This window comes from Leucopleurus acutus (assembly GCF_964270905.1).
Source record: "Leucopleurus acutus genome assembly, chromosome: 20".
In the NCBI taxonomy this organism is placed as follows: domain Eukaryota; kingdom Metazoa; phylum Chordata; class Mammalia; order Artiodactyla; family Delphinidae; genus Leucopleurus; species Leucopleurus acutus.
In genome coordinates, this window is record NC_139162.1 from 43,756,417 (window position 1) to 43,776,942 (window position 20,526).

Consider the following 20,526-nt stretch of genomic DNA (forward strand, 5'->3'; position numbering starts at 1 on the left):
CGGCGGCGCTGGTGGTTGTCGTGAGCCGCCGCCGCCCCGCCCCTCCTCTGCTCCCCTCCCCCCCGGCCCTGCTTACGGGCCGCCCCTCCCCCCGCCTCCCCGGCCCCTCTCACGGTGCCAAGATGGCGGCAGCGGCGGGCGGCGGCAGTTGCCCCGGGCCTGGCTCCGCGCGGGGCCGCTTCCCGGGCCGGCCGCGGGGCTCTGGCGGGGGCGGGGGCCGCGGCGGACGGGGCAGCGGGGCCGAAAGAGTGCGGGTAGCTCTGCGGCGCGGCGGCGGCGCGGCGGGGCCGGGCGGAGCCGAGCCCGGGGAGGACACGGCCCTGCTCCGTTTGCTGGGGCTCCGCCGGGGCCTGCGCCGGCTCCGCCGCCTGTGGGCCGGCCCGCGCATTCAGCGGGGTCGGGGCCGGGGCCGGGGCCGGGGCTGGGGCTGGGGCCCGAGCCGGGACTGCCTGCTGGAGGAGGAGAGCAGTGACGGGGAGTCCGACGATGAGGTGAGGCAGTCGGAGGCGTCCCCATCGCCGGGCGGGGCGGAGGTGGGGGGCTTCCAGGGGTCTGGGTGGCCCCGAGGAGTGGCGTGGGGAAGCGTGGTCCTCAAGGCCTCCTGAGGAGGGAAAGGGCCCTGGAAATAGGCATGGGAGGAGGTAGGCTGCACGGGAGCTGTCGGAGGAAGAGGCCTCTGAAAGTGGATAGAGAAGCCCGGGCTGCAGCTGGGCACTTGGGCCCGAGGCAGGTCCTGCTGAAGTGTCTTGGGCTGATCCTTCTTGGTAGTTGGCAAATCCAGGGCAGGAGAGGTTTGGGCTAGGAGGCTGTGGGGACTGCACGCCCAACCGGTGGTTGACAGCAGCAGCGTGGCTCGAGTGGACCCAGGCTAGGGCTCTCTGGGCTCTTACCTGCAGGCTGCCCCGCCCGGCCGCATAACCTCCGGCACATCCCTGATTTCACCAGCGCCCCAATTCTTTTTCTGACTTAAAGTGGAGAGAGGGTAAAATGGTGGAGGTCTTCCTCTTGGGGGCACAGGTTGAAGAGAAATGGAATGCAGGATGAGACTGGGCGCTCTAGCAGGTCTGAGTTCAATTCAGGATTTATCACCAGTCTCTCAGAAAAGGCAGGAAAGTGTGCGTTTTATTACTTAGGACAGTTTGTAGCCACCTCAGGACTCAGGGCAGATTATAATATGATAAACCGCTTGATACACACACACACACACACACACACACACACACACACACACACACACACACACACACACACACACACACACACACACACACCCTGCTTGGGTGCGCACACACACACACACACACACACACACCCTGCTTGGGTGCCCCAATTCCCATTTTCACTGAGGAAGAAACTACAGCCCGAGAGGGTATAAGCAGAGGTTCCACTTTTTTCTCAGTTGGAGAATGAGGGAATCTGAGGGTAGTGCCTACTGCCTGATCTGAGGCGACCCTCTTCTGTTCCCTTTGAACCAGTGAACCACTGATGGCTGTGCTGGTGTGGTCTGGAACGGGGTGCAGGTTCAAAATACCCTCTGCCTCCGTCCCTAGGAGGAGACCGTCTTTTCTTTTCCTCTTGCTTTCCAGTCTTTTTAGTTCTTTTGTAAATAGGGATACGTTAAGGGGGAAGCTGGGGATATTCCTCGGAACCTGAGTCTCACATGAAACGAGGGCTTTGGCACTGACTGCTGTTTCTCCCCTCCACCCCTGGTCCCCTAAATCAGGAGTTTCAGGGTTTTCATTCAGATGAAGATGTGGCCCCCAGTTCCCTGCGCTCTGCGCTCCGATCCCAGCGAGGTGAGTGATGGGGAAACTCTACCTCTATAGCTTTACAAGAATGTTATTCTTGCTTTTCGTGTCAGCTCTTCCCTGTTCAACTAGAGTCTTCATCAGTTACCAAGTGTGTTCTGTGTTCAAAGCTCAAGCTAGGCTGGGCTGTCGGGGAAACAGACAAGACTTAGTCCCTGCCCTCCTGGAGTCCCTCAGTCTGCAGGGCTACCTTGACCCATCTCCCCACACCTATTCTCCTTTTAGGTCGAGCCCCCCGAGGTCGGGGCCGCAAGCATAAGACGACCCCCCTTCCGCCTCCTCGCCTAGCAGATGTGGCTCCTACCCCCCCAAAGACTCCTGCCCGGAAACGGGGTGAGGAGGGCACAGAACGGATGGTGCAGGCACTGACTGAACTTCTCCGGCGGGCCCAGGCACCCCCAGCCCCCCGGAGCCGGGCATGTGAGTCCTCCACCCCCCGTCGGTCTCGGGGGCGGCCCCCAGGACGGTCAGCAGGCCCCTGCAGGAAGAAGCAACAAGCAGTAGTGGTGGCAGAAGCAGCTGTGACAATCCCCAAACCTGAGCCCCCACCTCCTGTTGTTCCAGTAAAACACCGAACTGGCAGCTGGAAGTGCAAGGAGGGGCCCGGCCCAGGACCTGGGACCCCCAAGCGTGGAGGACAGTCTGGGCGAGGAGGCCGTGGAGGCAGGGGCCGAGGCCGAGGCGGGCTCCCCCTCGTGATCAAGTTTGTTTCAAAGGCCAAAAAAGTGAAGATGGGACAATTGTCCTTGGGACTTGAATCAGGTCAGGGTCAAGATCAACATGAAGAAAGCTGGCAGGATGCCACTCAAGGAAGAGTTGGGTCTGGACAGGGAGAGGGCCCCTGCTGGAGGAAGGAGCAGAAGCTGGAGGAGGACGGAGAGGAGGAGAAAGAAGCGAAAGACAAGGAGGAGGAGGAAGAGAAGGAAGAGCGAGCTGTAGCCGAGGAAGAGATGGTGCCGGCTGAGGAAAAGGAAGAGGCGAAGCTGCCGTCACCACCCCTGACTCCTCCAGCCCCTCCACCTCCTCCTTCCCTCCCACCCCGCTCAACATCTCCTCCATCCCCACTTTGCCCTCCACCACCCCCAGTGTCTCCTCCGCCCCCACCATCCCCTCCACCGCCTCCTGCCCCAGAGGAGCAGGCAGAATCCCCTCCTCCTGTGGTCCCAGCCACATGCTCCAGGAAGCGGGGCCGGCCTCCCCTGACTCCCAGCCAGCGGGCAGAGCGGGAAGCTGCTCGGGCAGGGCCAGAGGGCACCTCTCCTCCCACTCCAGTCCCCACCACCACCACAGGAGGCCCTCTGGAAGACAGCCCCACTGTGGCCCCCAAAAGTACCACCTTTCTGAAGAACATCCGGCAGTTTATCATGCCCGTGGTGAGTGCCCGCTCTTCCCGTGTCATCAAGACGCCCCGGCGATTTATGGATGAAGACCCGCCCAAACCCTCAAAGGTGGAGGTCTCACCTACTCTACGGCCTCCTGTTGCCACCTCCCCACTCGCACCACAGGAACCAGCGCCAGCCCCGTCTCCACCGCGTGCCCCAACTCCTCCACCTACCCCAGCCCCACTCCCTGAGAAGAGACGGTCCATCCTAAGGGAACCCACATTTCGCTGGACCTCACTGACCCGGGAACTGCCCCCTCCTCCCCCTGCTCCTCCACCGGCCCCACCCCCGCTTCCTGCACCCGTCACTCCGTCCCGGAGGCCCCTGCTCCTTCGGGCCCCTCAGTTTACCCCAAGCGAAGCCCACCTGAAGATCTACGAATCGGTGCTTACTACTCCTCCTCTTGGGGCCCCTGAAGCCCCTGAGCCAGAGCCGCCTCCCGCCGATGACTCTCCAGCTGAGCCTGAGCCGCGGGCAGTGGGCCGCACGAACCACCTCAGCTTGCCTCGATTTGCCCCTGTGGTCGCCACTCCTGTTAAGGCCGAGGTGCCGCCTCCTGGGGCTCCAGCTCCAAGCAGTGGGCAGCAGCCTCAGGCTCAGCTGCAGCAGCCCGTACAGGCCTTGCACACCCAGCTGCTGCCTCCAGCGCTACCACCACAGCAGTCACAACTACAGCCGCAGTTACAGCTGCAGCCGCCGCCACCGCAGCAGCCGCCACCACTGGAAAAGGCCCGGACTGCAGGCCTGGGTTCCTTACCGCTGTCTGGTGTGGAGGAGAAAATGTTCAGCCTCCTCAAGAGAGCCAAGGTGCAGCTAATCAAGATCGACCAGCAGCAGCAGCAGAAGGTGGCATCTTTGATGCCGGTGAGCGTGGTACTTGGGCCATGCCCCTGCACCCAGCCTCAATTCTCTGCAACCCCTGAACCTCGTTCCCTCCCTAGACACCCTCCAGCATTGCAGGGAACCTTCAGAGCCAGTCCTTCCCCTGTCCCCCAGCTTCCTGTGTTCCTTCCCTGGCCCCATCCCTCCCCAGTGCTAGTCTCCTGGCCCCATTTTTTCTCGCTCTCTAGCCTCTGACCCTGTTTATTCCCCCACCAGTCAAGCCCTGGAGGGCAGATGGAGGAAGTCGTGGGGGCTGTCAAGCAGATCCCAGACAGAGGTTCTGTCAGGTCTGAAGATGAATCGATGGAAACTAAGAGAGAGAGACCGTCGGTATGGAGTGGGAAGAAGGCCCTCTGAAGAAGGCTGGTTGCGGGGCCACAAGGGGCAGTGCTCCACATATGTTCCTGCTTTCTCCTCCCCCCAGGGCCCCGAGTCCCCTGTGCAAGGCCCCCGCATCAAACATGTCTGCCGTCACGCTGCTGTGGCCCTTGGTCAGGCCCGGGCCATGGTACCCGAAGATGTCCCCCGCCTCAGTGCTCTCCCTCTCCGGGATCGGCAGGACCTCGCCACGGAGGGTAGGGGCGGGCATGTTGGGAAATTTGACAGCTGTGTCAAGTTTGGGGGCAAGTGAAGGCATCAGGAACCTGGGAGAATGGCAGCTGAGTCGGGTGCTTGGGGCCAGGTGGCAAGTGGGTTGGAGTGCTAGGTCTTAGAGCAGATTTGGGAGCACCTGGAATGGGAGCACTGTGGGAAAGTGGGGACCAGAAGGCCAGTTGTATGGAATCTAGGGGAGGTTAGGGAAATGAGGTAGAACTCCTGGTGGCTTTGTGGCTCCATCCCGGCCTCTCCACTGCACTAGATACGTCGTCAGCATCTGAGACTGAGAGTGTCCCATCTCGGTCCCGGCGGGGAAAGGTGGAGCCAACAGGGCCTGGGGGAGACTCAGAGCCTGCGGGGTCTGGAGGGACCCTGGCACATGCACCCCGGCGCTCACTGCCCTCCCATCATGGCAAGAAGATGCGGATGGCACGGTGTGGACACTGTCGGGGCTGCCTGCGTGTGCAGGACTGTGGGTCCTGTGTCAACTGCCTGGACAAGCCCAAGTTTGGGGGCCCCAACACCAAGAAGCAGTGCTGTGTGTGAGTAGCTGGGGTGCAGCCTCCATTCCCACCCGTGGTGGTCAGTTACCCAGGCCTCCTGCCCCAGCAGAGCAGTGGGATTGGCATCCTTGTGGAGAGCTTCCTCTCTTCCCCCAGACCACCAGTCCCCTACCCTGGTGACGTGCTGCTCCCCTCCCCAGATACCGGAAGTGTGACAAGATAGAGGCTCGCAAGATGGAACGGCTGGCCAAAAAAGGTAACGAGGTTTGAGGAGCATTTCTTTACACAATCTTACTGAGATTCGTGGTACGGAGGAAACCATGTCTTCTTTGCTCTCCTCCCCATACCTTTGCAGTCCACCACCTTTCTTTTCTTTTCCATCGTGTGCTTGTTCGCTTCTGCCCCACTTTTTTCTGGCTTTTCTCCATCCCAGTGTCCCATGTCCCTGGCTGAGCTCAGATCCTACTAAGTCCCCTGTTCCCACAGGCCGGACGATAGTGAAGACGCTGTTGCCCTGGGATTCCGATGAATCTCCTGAGGCCTCCCCTGGTCCTCCAGGCCCACGCCGGGGGGCGGGAGCTGGGGGGCCCCGGGAGGAGGTGGTGGCCCCCCCGGGGCCCGAGGAGCAGGACTCCCTCCTACTGCAGCGCAAGTCAGCCCGGCGCTGCGTCAAACAGCGACCCTCCTATGATATCTTCGAGGACTCGGATGACTCAGAGCCCGGGGGTCCCCCTGCTCCTCGGCGTCGGACCCCCCGAGAGAATGGTGCGAATTGTTTGTTGCTTCCTCTGTCAGTCAGTCCTGTGTCTTTTGTGTGGAAGCGTCAGGACTCCCAGACCCAGGGCTTTGTCAGTCTCAGTGTAGAGAAGGGGGGTGGTTTTAGTGGACAGGGAGGACGGGTGCAGGAGGTTTTCAGTAGCCTGCTGAACAAGGCCCAAGTCATCCTAGTGGACCTTGTCTAGTTAAAGAAGGCCCTGGGGATCCAGGTAACAATTGGGGGTTGTAGAGGAGGGGGAATGGGGCAGAGAGGAGGGGGAAACCTCACCGCTCATGTGTCCTGCCTAGAGCTGCCAGTACCAGAACCAGAGGAGCAGAGTCGGCCCCGCAAACCCACCCTGCAGCCTGTGTTGCAGCTCAAGGCCCGAAGGCGCCTGGACAAGGTCAGCATAACCCCACACCAAGAACCCCGAGTCCTGTGGAAGGCATGGCTCCATCCCAAGGAGCTTCCTGGCAAGTCAGGGTAACAGGCTCACCTGAGTGCCGTGGTGTGTCCACGCCAGAGGACAGGTCCTGAGGGGGTGAAGCAGGCCTATCCTTCTGGAAGGCCAAGTAGGATCTGGGCAAAAGGCAGGGTTGGGAAGGCTGGAGGAGAGGGCGGTGAGGAGAAAAGTTGGTAAAGGGTGGGGCTGGCAGCACTCTGAGCACCACCATCTTCCCTAGGACGCTTTGGCCCCTGGCCCTTTTGTCTCTTTTCCCAATGGCTGGACTGGAAAACAAAAGTCCCCTGATGGCGTGCACCGGGTTCGTGTGGATTTTAAGGTACGGCATGGAGCAGGGGAGGGTGGTGGGGACTACGGTGGGAAGAAACTTGTTAATCATGAGTGAGAAACCAGGGCTTTAAGGTTGGGTCTGGCTTGTGTTCCTGGCTGCTCTCTGACCCCTTGTCTTCTCCTCCCTCAGGAGGATTGTGATCTGGAGAACGTGTGGCTGATGGGCGGCCTGAGCGTACTCACCTCCGTGCCAGGGGGACCACCGATGGTGTGCTTGCTGTGTGCCAGCAAAGGCCTGCATGAGGTTGGACCCCTGCCTTCTTTCACAGCCCCCCAAGTCTGGTTTCTTGGGCCCTCTCCACAGGGTCACGTTCCCTGGCCTTCTGGCCTCACACTCTGCCTGTCGTTCCGTCTCCCCACCCCAGCTGGTGTTCTGCCAAGTCTGCTGTGACCCTTTCCACCCATTCTGCCTGGAGGAGGCCGAGCGGCCCCTGCCCCAACATCATGACGCTTGGTGCTGCCGCCGCTGCAAGTTCTGCCATGTCTGCGGGCGCAAAGGCCGGGGATCCAAGGTTCGGGCACGAGGGCCATGGCAGTGGAGGCATGAAAGAGAAGGGGTATCCCTGTGCCAGTAGGTTCTGCCATTGCTGTCTTTCTTCAACATCCAACAGCACCTCCTGGAGTGCGAGCGCTGCCGCCATGCTTACCACCCAGCCTGCCTGGGGCCCAGCTACCCAACCCGGGCCACACGCAAACGGCGCCACTGGGTGAGAGATGAGGCCCCCACCCCTTACTTTGGAGTTCTGATTAATGCCACACACCACCCCCAGATATGCTCTAGGCGAGGGTTCTCAGGAGGCGGGGAAGGGTGGAGGTCCTTCTGAGAGTTTGATAAACATCACACGTCCTTTTCAAGAATTTCACGTAGACAAGATTTATGTGGAGAATTTGTATGTAATGGTTTTATGGGCTCATGCATTCCACGGCCCCCAGCTCACAGCCCCCTCCTGCTCTAGCCTAATCTCTTCCGTCTCACTCTACCGATCTCCCCACTTCATTTCTCTCCTGCCCTGCTTCTTTCCTTCTCCCTTCCTCCTCCTCTTCGCCTCTCCTGCACACTTTTTCTCCTCTTACCCATCCTTCCTCATCTGTCTCCTGCCTCCTCTTTGCCCATCCCCGCTTCGCACTGCTCCAGCCCGGTGTCTGGCTTTCCCCCTAATGTCGCCCTGCCCTCCCAGATCTGCTCAGCCTGCGTGCGCTGTAAGAGCTGTGGGGCGACTCCAGGCAAGAACTGGGACGTCGAGTGGTCGGGAGATTACAGCCTCTGCCCCAGGTGCACCCAGCTCTATGAGAAAGGTGGGGACCTGGCAGGGGACCGGGGCCCCGGGGGCCACCGGGGAGTGGGCCAGGTTCCTAGACAAGCAGTTGGAACAGATACTCTTCTCTAGTGGCTTTCTACTCTCTTCTAACTATGGAGCCTTTCCTTCCACTCAGAGTACTCTCCCACTGAGGGCAATGGGAGTGGAGGGCGTGGAGCCCACCCTTGTGGTGGTCCCTGAGATGCCTCCTGGAACCTCAAGTCTCCACTGAGCTCTTTGAAGACCTGGGCTTCCTCATTTACTCAGGCAGCATGTTTAGCAAAGCTCTTTACTTTGTGAGGCCTTGGGGCTGCAGAGTTAGAAAAACAGCCTATCCTCAGCCAGCTTTTGGGGAATGGTAGGGACCCAAGTGGGGCATGATAGAGGCAGCTCCTGCAGCAGTCAAGGGATGGCTGGCCTCTGGACAGGGGCTCTGAGGGGCAGCCAGTGGCACCAGCCCCTCTGACTTGTCTCTTCTTCCCTCTCGCTCCAGGAAACTACTGCCCGATCTGCACACGCTGCTATGAAGACAACGACTACGAGAGCAAGATGATGCAGTGCGCCCAGTGTGACCACTGGGTGCACGCGAAGTGTGAGGGGCTCTCAGGTGAGTGGGTGGATTACCTGGGGGGTGGCCTCAGTCCTTAGGGGATCCCTGTTCTACCCTTCACCACAGGCCCTCAGGGGACAGGGCTGAATGTTCTTGGTGATCTGGGGGCTGCTGAAAGCCCTCACATCTCCCTAAACCATTTTTTCCTTTCCTGCCCTGGCTGTTCTAGATGAAGACTATGAGATCCTTTCGGGGCTGCCAGACTCGGTGCTGTACACCTGTGGGCCATGTGCTGGGGCCACGCACCCCCGCTGGCGAGAGGCCCTGAGTGGGGCCCTGCAGGGGGGCCTGCGCCAGGTGCTCCAGGGCCTGCTGAGCTCCAAGGTGGCAGGCCCACTGCTGCTGTGCACCCAGGTCTGGGGGCCCAGGTGGCAGGACGGGGTGGGCCTAGGCCCAGCACGAGCCCTGCTGACTTCCCCTCTTTGCAGTGTGGGCAGGATGGAAAGCAACTGCACCCAGGGCCCTGTGATCTGCACGCTGTGAGCCAGCGCTTTGAGGATGGCCACTACAAGTCCGTGGTGAGTGGGACACTGAGAGCAACAGGTGGGTGCCAGGAGGAGAGGATTGGGGTCGAGGCTCGAGTCCTGACAAACCCCCTTACAGCACAGCTTCATGGAGGATGTGGTGGGCATCCTGATGAGGCACTCGGAAGAAGGAGAGACGCCGGAGCGCCGGGCTGGAGGCCAGACGAAGGGGCTCCTACTGAAGGTGAGCTCTTTGGGGGGTGCCTGGAGGGTAGCTAGTATGGTAGTGGGGAGGAGAGAGTGGGTCCTTTAGACCCTGCCCCGGCCAGCTCTCCTGAGGAAGCCAGTTCTTCTCATCCTGTTAACCTGCTCCCCAGCTGCTAGAGTCTGCGTTCGGCTGGTTCGACGCCCACGACCCCAAGTACTGGCGACGGAGTACCCGGCTGCCCAAGTGAGCGAGGCTGGGTAGCAGGAGGGGAACCAGGGAGTGAGGGCAAAGGCAAGGGCACCTAGGAATCCAGGGGCAAGCTGGACTGAGAATAGACGAGGAACAGGGTTAGGGTCTGGAGGGTGGTGGAACCAGCATGAGAGTCCCCAGTGGTTCTAGACGAGCAGAGACTCAGATTGTGTAGTTAACTCGTACTTCGGTTCTACTTTATGCAAGGCAGTGTTGGGGACAGCAGTGGGCGAGCCATGTTTGGGAGGTTGGGCAGGCACTGATGACCCAGACAGTCAGGGCACTGATGGGGAGACCCAGGGGCTGTGGGAGCCCAGAGGAGGCGCCTGCCTAGGAGCCTAGGGCCTGAGGCTTTCCGGAGAGATGACATCCAAGCTGAGAAGTGCAGGAAAAGTATTCCAGGCATGAGGGACAGTGTTTCGTGGGCCAAAGGTGGCATGAGAGGGCCTGGCTTGTTTGGGAGACTGAGAGAAATTCCACGTAGAGAGAGGACAGAGGGTGTCATGGCATGTTCAGGCTGATACTGTGGGTGGGCCCCAGTGCATCCCCCACCCCCTGTTAAGAGACGTGTCAGAGGCTGACCCTGCCTGTCCACAGCGGAGTCCTCCCCAATGCCGTGTTGCCCCCTTCCCTGGACCATGTCTACGCTCAGTGGAGGCAGCAGGAACCAGAGACCCCAGAATCAGGGCAGCCTCCAGGGGATCCCTCAACAGGTACTGGGAAATTGGGGCTGGAAGCCAGATCCCCTGGTTGGTGGGCCAGGCTCCAGGTCCTCATTCTTGGACCTTCCTTCCCACACCCCTTCCAGCTTTCCAAGGCAAGGATTCAGCTGCTTTCTCACACCTGGAGGACCCCCGTCAGTGTGCGCTGTGCCTCAAATATGGGGATGCAGACTCTAAGGTGAGGGCTACTGCATGAAGCCCAGGCTGTGGGGTCTGGTCTCTGGGTCCTCCCCTCCTGCCACCCTCCTCTGTCCCCAGGAGGCAGGGCGGCTTCTGTACATCGGGCAGAATGAGTGGACACACGTCAACTGTGCCATCTGGTCAGCCGAAGTGTTCGAAGAAAATGACGGCTCCCTCAAGAACGTGCACGCTGCTGTGGCTCGAGGGAGGCAGATGGTGAGGGCACGGGCCTGGAGAGGTGGGCAGTCCTCGGGGCTCTCCTCCACTCGGAGACAGCTCTTGTTTAGTCTCTGCCACAGCTTGTCCTTCCACTGCTGGTCCTAGTACCTTTCTTGGTTGTCCCAGCACTGTGGTGCTGCAGTGACAGCAGCTCTTTTCCTGTTTGTGCTCTCTGGCCATAATATGGGCCTGAAGCCTGGGAGACTAAAAGTTAGTCTGTTGAATCTTGTTGATTAAACCTGTGCTGGATGCTTTCCATACAGTGTGGCATTTAGCTCTTATTACATCCCTATGAGGTGAGATGTAGCCTGAGTTAGAATCCCCCTTACCAGTTTCGAACCTGAGTCAGTTACTGTAGAACGTCTCCAGCTCACCCTCAGAAAGATGATAGAGAGACGTACTACGGAGGGCAGATGTGAAGATTAAATGAAATAATACAGGTTCCATGCTAGAACAGCATGAGGAAGATGGTAAGGTAAATGCCACTCTCAGCCTTAGCTCTTGTTATTCTTCTTCCTATTGCAATTCTGTATCAAACAGTCTGAAACAGTTTTGATGTGTACCTGGCCCTGGATGCAGCTAGGGGAGAGGTAATGTTTGGTGAGTGCCTTTGCTTGGTGAGGTGCTGGGCTAGGCAGGGGCCCAAGCAGAGTCTCAAGGACAACGATGCTGAGTGTCAGACTCTGGCTCGGGTCACTGGCTTCCCCCTTTAGCAGCCCCTTCCCCCCACAGCGCTGTGAGCTCTGCCTGAAGCCTGGAGCCACGGTGGGCTGCTGCCTTTCCTCCTGCCTCAGCAACTTCCACTTCATGTGTGCCCGGGCCAGCTACTGCATCTTCCAGGATGACAAGAAAGTTTTCTGCCAGAAACACACAGACCTGCTGGATGGCAAGGTGGGCCCGCACCCTGGGGGAGACAGCTCCCCACTGCACTCTCTTCCTCTTCCACTCAGGGAACTCCGTAGCCCCTCAGGCCTGGCCCCAGCTGCCTCTCAGTGTCTCTTCCTTGTTCCCTTACCCTCTGCCCCCAGTCCTTTAGTCAAGCCCCTGACTGACCAGTCTCTGCCTCCAGAGCCTTCCCTCACATCCCCCTCACCTGCCACCAATCCAGCAACCCCATTTGCCACCCCCCTCCCAGGAGATCGTGACCCCTGACGGTTTTGATGTTCTCCGCCGAGTCTATGTGGACTTTGAGGGTATCAACTTCAAGCGAAAGTTCTTGACGGGGCTTGAACCTGATGCCATCAATGTGCTCATTGGTAAGCAGCTTGCTCTCTACCCTGATCTTCCTGACCCTGCCTGGGCCCACCCTCCTGATCTCTCCTCTGCACCATAGGCTCCATCCGAATCGACTCCTTGGGCACTCTCTCTGACCTCTCAGACTGCGAGGGACGGCTCTTCCCCATTGGCTACCAGTGAGCAGCCCAAGGGACATTGGTGGGGCTGGAGGTCTCCAGGACTGGATCTTGTTTCCTAAGTTGTCCTGACCCTCTTGTCCCACACGCCCACCCGTCAGGTGCTCCCGTCTGTACTGGAGCACAGTAGATGCTCGGCGGCGCTGCTGGTATCGGTGTCGAATTCTGGAGTATCGGCCATGGGGGCCGAGGGAAGAGCCGGTTCACCTGGAGGCGGCAGAGGAGAACCAGACCATTGTGCACAGCCCCGCCCCTTCCTCAGGTACAGCCTTGGAACTCCTTCATTTTCTTCCCTGAGTGCTGCCCTCCCCAAACAGTTACCCACCAACCCTATTCTCCTTGTGCCCTAAGGAAACCCCAGGATGCTTGCCATTGTGCCACTTGCTGTAATGGCGGTAGTTTGAGATGACTTAATGGCTGCGCAGAGTGTGCGGGGGCTGTGCTCAGCGTCTCCCAGGAGAGAGTGCCATGCTACCTGCTTGTGCACAAATGCAGGGAGCATTTATGGCCACCTGACTTGGCGCTGCATGCTCATGTGATGCTCCCCGCAGCCCTTAGAGAAAGGTGTAAGCTCCTCTGTACAGCTCAAAGAGGGCAGTAGCTCTCCACAGTGACCTAGTGGTAGAGCCAGGATTCAAACCTAAATCTGCTCATTTCCCAAACTGGCACCTTCCCATCTGTGCTAGCATTGAGGGATGTAGCTGAGCGCTGGATGGCACAAAGCAAAGAACGGGCTTGGAGATAGGTAGAGGGAGAGGTCCTCGTGGGCCGAATGGGAGGAGGAGGAGATTTGGATTACGCTTGTGGGTGAGGTGTTTGTTCTGGGTTGGAGCATGACACAGGGTAGAGAGGGGAGGAGGGTACAGCCATCCTGGCTGGAAACAAGGAAGTGTTGGGAGGAGGCAGCAGAGATCAGCTTGCACAGATTGGGTGGAGCCAGGTAATGGGGAGCCGCAAGCACCAGGACGGAGTGGATGCATTTGATGTGGCAGGGATGTGCAGAGCAGGTAGGACTGGCCGTGCTGGAGAGAGGGCAGTGCCCTGTGTGGGGCCTGAATCAGAGAGCAGTAGGCAGCCAGGAAGTGGGGAGATGGCAAAGGATGGGTGAGGAGGGGTCACAAAGGAACTCGGACCCAGGTGTGTATGGAGGTTTTGCAGAAGCCACAGAGGGGTTTGGGACCTGGGTGATGACTGGGAACCCATGCACCTTGTCCCCAGCTCAGGTGCCAGGCAGAGAAGGTGCGGTTGGTTCAGAAGAACAAAGGGTATGTGAGGGGAGGCTTTCACAAAGAGCCCCTGCCACCCATGATGCCATTCTTTTGCCTCTTCAGAGCCCCCAGATCATGTGGACCCCCCACCAGATACAGGTGCCCTTATCCCTAGAGCTCCTGAGCACCACTCACCCGTTGAGAACCAAGACCCCCCACTTCGGCCGGATCCAAGCAGCGCCCCACCTCCAGCCCCCCGCTCCTTCTCGGGGGCTCGAATCAAAGTGCCCAACTACTCACCATCCCGGAGGCCCTTGGGGGGTGTCTCCTTTGGACCCCTGCCCTCCCCTGGTGAGTACCTGGGAGTGTCTGGGAGAGGGGTGGGGCAGGGTGAGGCAGGAGCTCCTGGCTGACCCTGACCCTTCTCCCTACAGGAAGCCCATCTTCTCTGACCCACCACATCCCTACGGTGGGAGACCCGGACTTCCCAGCTCCCCCAAGACGCTCCCGTCGTCCCAGCCCCCTGGCTTCCAGGCTGCCACCATCACGGCGAGCCTCTCCCCCTCTCAGAACCTCTCCTCAGCTCAGGGTGCCCCCTCCTACCTCAGTCGTTAGAGCCCTCACACCTACCTCAGGGGAGCTGGCTCCCCCTGGCCGGGCCCCATCTCCTCCACCACCCCCTGAAGACCTGGGCCCAGACTTTGAGGACATGGAGGTGGTGTCAGGACTGAGTGCTGCTGACCTGGACTTTGCGGCCAGCCTGCTGGGGACTGAGCCCTTCCAGGAAGAGATTGTGGCTGCAGGGGCGGTGGGGAGCAGCCACGGGGGCCCAGGGGACAGCTCGGAGGAGGAGGCCAGCCCCACCCCCCACTACGTCCACTTCCCTGTGACTGTGGTGTCTGGCCCTGCCCTGGCCCCTGGAGCCCTCCCTGGAGCCCCCCGCATTGAACAGCTGGACGGAGTGGATGATGGTACCGACAGTGAGGCCGAGGCAGTCCAGCAGCCTCGGGGCCAGGGGACTCCACCTTCAGGGCCAGGAGCAGGCCGGGCTGGGGTCATCGGGGCTGCAGGGGACAGGGCTCGACCTCCCGAGGACTTGCCGTCAGAAATTGTGGATTTCGTGTTGAAGAACTTAGGGGGGCCTGGGGAGGGGGGTGCTGGGCCTAGAGAGGAGCCACTCCCCCCAGCACCTCCCTTGGCCAATGGCAGCCAGCCCCCTCAGGGCCTGCCCCCTAGCCCAGCTGACCCCACCCGGACGTTTGCCTGGCTCCCTGGGGCCCCAGGGGTCCGGGTATTGAGCCTGGGCCCTGCCCCCGAGCCCCCCAAACCTGCCACATCCAAGATCATCCTGGTCAACAAGCTGGGGCAGGTGTTCGTAAAGATGGCAGGGGAGGGTGAACCTGTCTCACCCCCAGTGAAGCAACCACCTCTGCCCCCTCCCATCCCCCCCACGGCCCCTGCTTCCTGGACTCTGCCCCCAGGACCCCTGCTGGGTGTGTTGCCAGTAGTAGGGGTGGTCCGCCCTGCCCCTCCCCCACCCCCACCTCCACTGACGCTGGTGTTGAGCAGTGGGCCCCCCAGCCCACCCCGCCAGGCCATCCGTGTCAAAAGGGTGTCCACCTTCTCTGGCCGTTCCCCACCAGCACCTCCCCCAAGCAAAACTCCCCGGCTGGAGGAAGATGGAGAGTCCTCGGAGGACCCCCAGCAGGGTCCAGGGCTTTGTGGCAGCGGGTGAGTGAGCGTGCCCAGGCTGCGGAGTGGGAGAAGGGTGGGCAGGAGAAGGCAGCTCAGCCTTCTCACCGTCCACTCCGCACCAGGTTTAGCCGAGTGAGGATGAAAACGCCCACTGTGCGTGGAGTTCTCGACCTGGATGAACCTGGGGAGCCCACCTGGGGGGAAAGCCCGAGGTGAGTGGCCAGCCTCCTTTCCCTGGAGGCTCTGGAACCTCTGCCGCTTCCTCCTTCTGACAGGTCTCTCCTCACAGGCCCCTCCAGGACCGGTCCCCTCTGCTGCCACTTCCAGAAGGTGGTCCTCCCCGGGCCCCCGATGGTCCCTCTGACCTGCTGCTTGAGTCCCAGTGGCACCACTACTCAGGTAGGGGCCAGCCTTTTCCTCTCACTGCGTCCTTCCTGGCGCTTGTCTCAGCTGAGTAACTCACAGATACAGAACTGGTCCACTTAAAAAAAACACACACAACGCACTGGGTGTTGCACATTGCACACCTACCTGGGTACGAGCCTGGGCTGGATGTTAGAGTTACAGAGACACCCTTGGGAGCTTATGGCCTGTGTCAGAAACAAACACATGCCTGTTCAGTGTGCCCAAGAGCCCAAGGAAGGGCTTCAGGAGCTAGTGCACCAGGGTCAGAGGTTAGGTACCTAGTAAAGCCAGAGATGAAGTTCTGGGGATCATCCACAGAGGATGGAGCCCACCTAGGACCCAGAGGAAAGACAAGAACAGTGGGAAGGAGATCAGAGGAGGGTGGTGTCCCAGAGGCTTAGGGAAGGGAGTGGTCAGCAGTCCCAACTGCCACAGAGAACACCAGGCATGTGGGGTCTAGGGTTGGTGTAGTGTCTGGACAGATGGCACAGGGTAGGGAGGATGTTGTGTCAGAGTCCAGAACCGAAGACAGTGTTTGCCGAGGAAGCCAGAACAGCAGCCGGGCACCTTGCCAAAAAGCTCAGTTAAGAGTCTGGGGTGGGGGTTGGGGGTTGGGGGGAGCAGCTCAGAGGGGTTTGGTGTGAGGGCTGTGACAGCAAAAGCAAGGATGAGGGTGAAGGGGACTCGTGGATGGAAAAGGAGGTGGGAGGAGACATAGTGGTCAGGTTTGCATAAGAGACCCCTGAGGTGGAGGGAAGGACATGAGGAAGGTGTACAGGCATACCTCGTTTTATTGCCCTTTGCTTTGTCACGTTTTTTACAAATGGAAGGTTTTTGGAAACCCTGCATGGAGCAAGTCTATCAGCGTCATGTTTCCAGCAGTATTTGCTCACTTTGTGTCTCTGTGTCACACTTTGGTAATTTTCTTAATACTTCAAACTGTTTCATTATTTGTTACGGCGATCTGTGATCAGTGATCTTTGCTGTTACTCTCGCAAAAAGATTACAACTCCCTGAAGGCTCACGATGTTTAGCATTTTTTTAGCAGTAAAGTATTTTTTAATTAAGGTATGTACATTGTTTTTTTAGACATAATGCTGTTGCACATTTACTAGACTATAGTATAGTATAAACATAACTTGTATATGCACTGGGAAACTAAAAGATTTGTGCGACTCACTTTATTGCAATATTCGCTCTGTTGCCGTGGTCTGGAATTGAACCTGCAGTGTCTCCGAGTTATGCCTGTACTTGCAGAGATACGAGACATCAGTATGCAGGATGGGGGCACGTGGAGCAGTTCTGGCTGATGGACTCAGTGAAGCTGGAAGGGCAGTGCTCTGTTGGTCATGGAGGGCAGTGGGAGAGGGAGTAGGCTACAGCCAAGTAAGCTGATAATTGAGCAGACTGAGGCTCGGAATTCCTTGTGGCCCCAAGTCCTGTCCTGATGTGTGGATTTTCTCATTATGTAGAGCTAAGCTGCTGAGTATGGAAATGGAATGAAGTAGACTGAGACTGTTTTACTGAAAGGCTACTTACAGGGGTCGGAGATGGCATGAGGATATGGCAGTGACCATGACAGACAGGTCCCTGCCCATAGGGACCAGACCACATTTTGCTAGAGGAAACAGATGCATAATTAACAAGCGCATTGTAGCTTAGGATGAGCACCATGAGAAAGAAGAAAGTGAGGGTGTGCCCAGGCGAGGCCTCTGTGGTTGTGCTCAGGGAACAGAATGGAAGTGAGGATGGGGAAAGGTGGCAGAAGTCAGAGGTGGACCCTAGGGCATTGCGAGGCCCAAGGATGATGTGGGACACACAGCAAGAGTTAGGTTTAGAGTCTTGCTTAGGGCTGGAAGGGCATATAGGCAGGTTGGCCCAGAGCAGTTCTGTGGGGAGAAAGTGTGGCCATGTGACTCCTGCCCCTCCTAAAGTATGCTCCACTCAAACGTATGCCCCCCACCCCACTCAACCCAGGTACAATGGTCAGGCCTCAGTCCACATCCTGCTTGAGCCAGTAGCAGCATTTGGTGTGCTGATCCCTCCCTCCTTGAAGCATTTCCTTTCCTGGCTTCCAGCACCCCAGCCCTCTCCTCACCTCTGGCTGTGCCTCCTCACTGCCCCAGCCTGTCAGCTTTGGTGTGTCCCAGGCTCTGGCCTTGACTTCTCTAATCTCCACTCACTCCCGAGTGCTCTTGTCTAACTTCCTGACTCTAAACCCCATCTCTAATTCTGATAGCCCCCAAATCACTAGCCAGGCTCTTATATCCTGCTGCCTGTTCGCCATCTCCACAAGCAAGATGAAAGGGGAGGTTTTCTAAGAGGAATCTCAGGCTCAACATGTTCCAAACTGAGTTCTTGACCTTGACCCCAAACTCGTTTCTCCCTCACCTTCACCATCTCACTCAGTGACCATTTTATCCTTCCAGTTGTTCAGGATCCACACCTCAAGAATTGTCCTTGACCCCCCTTTTCTCTCACATCCACCTCACCTGTGTCAGCTAGTCCTATCTGTTCTAGCTTTAAAATTCTTAGCCCCTGAGAAATCCATCATAGTGTACGTATACTTGATTCTGTGAGTATGGGCCTTTATAATAATATATTGGTAATCTTTACAGCAACGTGGTACACATAAGAAAAATACATGTGCAAAATATAGTAGTTCTCCAGTATTTTAAATTTTGTGTGAGATGCAGAAAAATGAGGAATAGATTGGCATTTACGGTAGACTGAGTTTGAGTGAGCCGTAAGCATGTCCTGCAGTAAAGAGACTGTAGGCCCTTTAGAAAAACTAATGTCCATTCTATAGGGTTCACTGGGCAAATATTGCAGGAGGAAGGCCCTCAGACCCAGCAACTGTGCTTATACGCGGGCAGGAAGGAAGGGCAGAGGGGAACCGGGAGGGGTGATCCTCACCAACTCTGATCTGCTCCTTGGGACCAGGTGAGGCTTCAAGCTCTGAGGAAGAGCCTCCATCCCCAGAGGACAAAGAGAACCAGGCCCCTAAACGGGCTGGCCCACACCTGCGTTTCGAGATCAGCAGTGAGGATGGGTTCAGCGTGGAGGCCGAGAGCTTGGAGGGTGAGTTTGGGAGTAGCTTTGACAGGGAGGGAAGGTGTCCCGTAGAACACCATCCTGACAGCTCTGGCCCTGCCCTCTCCCCAGGGGCATGGAGAATTCTGATTGAGAAGGTGCAAGAGGCCCGAGGGCATGCCCGGCTCAGACATCTCTCCTTTAGTGGTAACTGAGGGGTTTCACAGGGTTGCTGGGGGCCGGGATGACTCCCTGTTGGCAGGATGGGCCTCCGACGTGACTTACGTGTCCTCACTTTTGACTCTCCCCAGGAATGAGTGGGGCAAGGCTCCTGGGCATCCACCACGATGCTGTCATCTTCCTGGCAGAGCAACTGCCCGGAGCTCAGCGCTGCCAGCACTATAAATTCCGCTACCACCAGCAGGGAGAGGGCCAGGAGGAGCCACCCCTGAATCCCCATGGGGCAGCCCGCGCTGAGGTCTATCTCCGGTGAGAGGTCTGGGGTGTGATACCTGAGTCGGGGTAGCCCTGTAGGAGTTCTCAAGGGTGGGAATTAAGTCTTTACAGATTAGAAACTGAGGTCTGAGGAGAAGATACTAGGCCACTCCAGAAGTTATTCCTAGAGTTCACATCAGAAGAATGAACCTCATCTGTTCCCCGTTTGTTGTGTCTTCAGTAGTAGCAGTATTGCTCCTACCCTACCAGCAGCAGGCCCAGGCCAAAGAATATATGGGTAGCATCTTCTTGAAAGAATGGCTATGAACCTCCTTCCTTTCCTCCCTCCCACCTGCAGGAAGTGCACCTTTGACATGTTCAACTTCCTGGCCTCCCAGCACCGGGTGCTCCCTGAGGGAGCCACCTGTGACGAGGAAGAGGATGAGGTGCAGCTCAGGTCAACCAGGTATGGAGGGCAGGCCAGGGTACTGGGGATGGTCTGGAAAGGTCCAAAAGAGGGTGATCGGGGCAAGAGAGGTCATTCCTGGGTACCAACCTGTGTGGCGCTGCCGTCCCCCACCAGACGCGCCACCAGTCTGGAGCTGCCTATGGCCATGCGCTTTCGCCACCTCAAGAAGACATCCAAAGAGGCTGTGGGTGTCTACAGGTCAGTGGGGTTGGGGGGGGATGCCCCTTGGGTGGATGGACAGGTGCCCTAGTGTGGGACTACCTTGGTTCTGTCCCCCTGCCCCCTGACCTCCCCCTTGCCCATGCAACCCTGCAGATCTGCCATCCACGGGCGGGGCCTGTTCTGTAAACGCAACATCGATGCTGGCGAGATGGTCATTGAGTACTCTGGTATTGTCATTCGCTCTGTGCTGACTGACAAGCGGGAGAAGTTCTATGATGGGAAGGTAGGCTCTGCCAGGCCATGGGAATGAGACGGGTGAAACAGTGTGGTCCACGGGAACAGAGCCCCTGACTGCCCCACCCTATCCCTGTAGGGCATTGGGTGCTACATGTTCCGCATGGATGACTTTGATGTGGTGGATGCCACCATGCATGGCAATGCCGCCCGCTTCATCAACCACTCGTGTGAGCCCAATTGCTTCTCTCGAGTCATCCACGTGGAGGGCCAGAAGCACATCGTCATCTTTGCCCTGCGCCGCATCCTGCGTGGTGAGGAGCTCACCTATGACTACAAGTTTCCCATTGAGGATGCCAGCAACAAGCTGCCCTGCAACTGTGGCGCCAAGCGCTGCCGTCGGTTCCTTAACTGAAGCTGTGGCTGCCTGCCACGCCCCCCGCTGCCATCTTGCCCCTCGTCCCTCCCAGAGCATCTCACCCCACCCTCGTGTTCAGGGTGGATGTGGGCATGCAGGTGGCAAGGGCCCTGCCTCCACCCCTCCAGCCCACCCAGCAATCGCCCCCTTCTTTCCCTGGGGGCCCAGGATGTAGATATTGTACAAAAGTTTCTAAATCCCTTCTTTTCTATGCACTTTTTTATTTAAGAGGGTGGGATCCCAGGTGGGAACCCCCCACAATAAAGTCTGTCAATGTTTGGAATGGTGGTCTTCCATTTGTATGGTGCTGGGGGCAGGTAGGAGCTTCTGTTCCTCTGCGCCCCACACTCATCCTGAGCCAGGGGAGGCGAGAGGGCATCGCT

The 20,526-nt window shown here is 58.5% G+C and overlaps 1 protein-coding gene across 1 annotated transcript; it reads left to right on the forward strand.

The window, feature by feature from the left end:
* Positions 1-122: 122 nt before the first annotated feature.
* KMT2B (lysine methyltransferase 2B) lies at positions 123-20,368 on the forward strand (the record flags this gene model as incomplete). Its single annotated transcript, XM_082862926.1, has 37 exons — positions 123-491; positions 1,724-1,796; positions 2,034-4,054; positions 4,289-4,402; positions 4,497-4,647; positions 4,932-5,211; positions 5,373-5,428; positions 5,659-5,937; positions 6,238-6,332; positions 6,613-6,711; positions 6,853-6,966; positions 7,088-7,234; positions 7,334-7,429; positions 7,901-8,018; positions 8,514-8,627; positions 8,800-8,984; positions 9,059-9,148; positions 9,234-9,338; positions 9,472-9,545; positions 10,149-10,264; positions 10,360-10,451; positions 10,532-10,669; positions 11,405-11,563; positions 11,808-11,928; positions 12,006-12,084; positions 12,186-12,346; positions 13,416-13,643; positions 13,727-15,023; positions 15,110-15,199; positions 15,277-15,386; positions 18,336-18,473; positions 18,558-18,632; positions 18,737-18,914; positions 19,219-19,326; positions 19,444-19,527; positions 19,645-19,774; positions 19,865-20,368. 37 exons carry the CDS (start codon positions 123-125, stop codon positions 20,138-20,140), a joined length of 8,160 nt encoding a protein of 2,719 aa, XP_082719052.1. The 3' UTR covers positions 20,141-20,368.
* Positions 20,369-20,526: the final 158 nt, after the last annotated feature.